Consider the following 2608-nt stretch of genomic DNA (forward strand, 5'->3'; position numbering starts at 1 on the left):
AAAAAACAAAAGGTGGGGCAAGAAACACCACCTTGGGTCAACAAAAAGCTGGAATAACAGCCACTGGTCAAGCCAGGGCCTGCGTGCTCGGAACTTGATCCACGCAGCTGCGAGCAGCGTCTACACACGCTCGCCACGGGGCTGGTAGAACTTCCCCCCAGGAGAGCTGTGTTTCGCTGTGGCCCCACACCCTACCAGACACGGCTGTTTTAAATAACTCCACAAATTCTTTGGTACTCCTCCCTTAAAAAGACACAGAGTCATCCGCTCCCCTTGAAATGTGGACCACACTTGGTAACTGTTCTTTACTAGTAATGGCTGGACTGTGGCAGAAGGGAGACTGTGACCTCCCAAGCTGGATCCCAAAAAGGCCATGGCTTCCACCTGGCTCTCTCTCGCTTCTGAACTGCTCACTCTCGGGGCAGCCAGCTGCCATGTCCTGCGAACACTCAAGCAGTCCCAGGGGGAGGCCCGCCGGAGGAGCGAAGGCCTTGCACCCACTCCCCAGCCACATGGGTGAGGCCCTGAGAAGGTCTTGGGATCTCACACCTCCCTGGCTGACCTCTGACCCTCCCTCCTGAGGGACCCTGGGCCAGAACAGCCAGTGAAGCAGCTCGTAACTCCCTTCTCACAGAAATTTGTTCTCCTAAGCCTCTATGTTTTGGAGTGATTTGCACACATTCTCAGATAAATAATTCATCAGCTAAGTCCTCTTCTCTCCTGCCAGGAAAAGGAAAAGGCTATAACCATGACTTAAGGCTATCCTTTTCTCCTCTGCCTAGCCCACAGATAAGGTGAGAAAATGAATTTTATATATCACATAATAATGAAGGGATATAAAAAAGGTGCCCATCTCCTTAAAACCCTATGAGAAATAAGCATTAGCAGGGAAACGAAGGGCATGATACACAGGGGACTGACATCCTATTAAATAGCTCGCTTGTCCTCACAGAGTCTGTGTAGCAGAGGCGGCTAGCCCTGTGCCCTGGCCCTCGCCTGCGGGGTGGGCAAGGCTCCCGCCCCAGCACAGCGCTCAGGCTGGAACCAGAAGTGTCCCCCAAGAAAGCCTGACTAGGTCCCCAGTTCCATCCCCAGTTGTATTCCAAATGGTTCCTTTCTCTGCAAAGGACCCAGAGCTCTGGAGTCCGCTTCCCTCTAGGGGGCAGGAGCAAACAGGGAAACAACAGCCTCAACACTGTTTACTTGTTAGCTCAGAGTGACCCTCCCTTTCCCAGACCCTCCCTTCCGGAGAAATTCCCTCCTTTATCAAATTCCTGGGAAGGAAGCCACAGTCTCGCCCTAGCTGGGCTCAGTGGATAGAGCGTCGCCCCAGGACTGAAGGGTCCGGTATGTACCTCGGTGGCAGCCTTGATCTGGGAGGCTCTCTCTCACATCAATCAATGTTTCCCTCTCTGTCTCTCCCCTTCCCTTCCACTCTCTCTAAAAATAAATGGGAAAATATCCTCAGGTGAGATTAACAACAACAACAACAAAGCCTTAGTTTCTTCCGATGCTGTTACACAGGGGTACGGTCAGAACAGCTGTCTGGTGCCTTTATTGGGCTCCTGTGGGTTCCTGCAAGGGAAGCAGCTGCCACATGGCTGTGAGCAGGCAGCTGCATGGCACAGGGCAAAAGAGGAACCAGTCTTGGAATCACAAGATCTGAGTGTAAGTCCCGCTCCCCACCTACCTGCTTGGCCTAGTCCTGAAAGAGGACTGGCTCACCCAGCAGCGGGGCTAAGGGGTGGGGGTGGGGTTGGGGGACCGAGGTCAGGGCAGGGGCTCCTTACCTAATAGAACCAGAGAAAAAAGGCTAAAGCTGGAGGGGAAGCCAAGACCCACACGGGTCCCCAAAGCCGAGAACGGGACAATAAGAACAGCAAGTCTGAACGGGCCTCAGACCACGATGGAGCACCCTTTAAACATCCCTCTGGAAAGGCAGTCACTCGGAGACCAGCCTGCAGTCACGGCCGTAAAGTCACATCTCTCCTCTACCAGAGGGCGAGGTGGCACGATGTCAGCTGGGATCTGGAGCGTTGCTGGGCCAGCAAGAACACGGAGACAGCCCAGTCTCACGTACAGGATCAAGGGGGCGGTCACAGTGTGACGCTGAACAAGTTACAGCCTTAGTTTACTCATCTGTACAATGGGATTAGCACTGATGCCTATGCTACTAGTATGCGCTTCAAACGGGAGCAGTGGGGACCCGAGGAGGTTTCTACCAAGATGCTCTGGACACTGTGCGTGCTTATGAATATAAGGTAGTAAGTTTAAAGGTAATCCAGGCAGGCACTTCCAATCACAAAGCACGAGCCTGCGGGTGCCTCTCTCGCATGGAATCTGCTTCCTTAGCACCCAGAGAAAGGTCTCCACCTCTGAAACGGAAATGGGCCCAGAGTAGTCCGATTCTGTCCTCACATAGCACCGTGACCGCCTGCTCCTTTCCCGCAAATAGGGAAACAACAGCTTGAGGGCCGAGTGCAAAAGCAGTTCCACATTCGAGACACCCTGGAAATTCCGCTCCTGGCCCAGCACTATCTTTGTAAGCTTGAATAGTTCTTCAGAAACCGAATTCCGGGGAGGGGGGTGCGGGGGAGGGGGGTTCCTT

The 2608-nt window shown here is 53.6% G+C and overlaps 1 protein-coding gene across 7 annotated transcripts in view; it reads right to left on the reverse strand.

Moving 5' to 3' along the window:
* Positions 1-2608, reverse strand: part of CFLAR (CASP8 and FADD like apoptosis regulator) — a 63411-nt gene that overhangs the window by 9911 nt on the left and 50892 nt on the right. The window contains exon 8 of one of the 7 annotated variants that reach the window (XM_015559145.1): positions 689-720. The exons of the other annotated variants lie outside the window; for them this stretch is intronic. Within the exon in view, the coding sequence (XP_015414631.1) occupies positions 704-720 (17 nt within the window). The 3' untranslated portion in view covers positions 689-703. Of the gene's footprint in view, positions 1-688; positions 721-2608 lie in introns of those variants that run through there. 7 annotated transcript variants of the gene reach the window in all.

The sequence above is a fragment of the Myotis davidii genome, unplaced genomic scaffold (genome assembly GCF_000327345.1).
Source record: "Myotis davidii unplaced genomic scaffold, ASM32734v1 scaffold914, whole genome shotgun sequence".
Classification (NCBI taxonomy): domain Eukaryota; kingdom Metazoa; phylum Chordata; class Mammalia; order Chiroptera; family Vespertilionidae; genus Myotis; species Myotis davidii.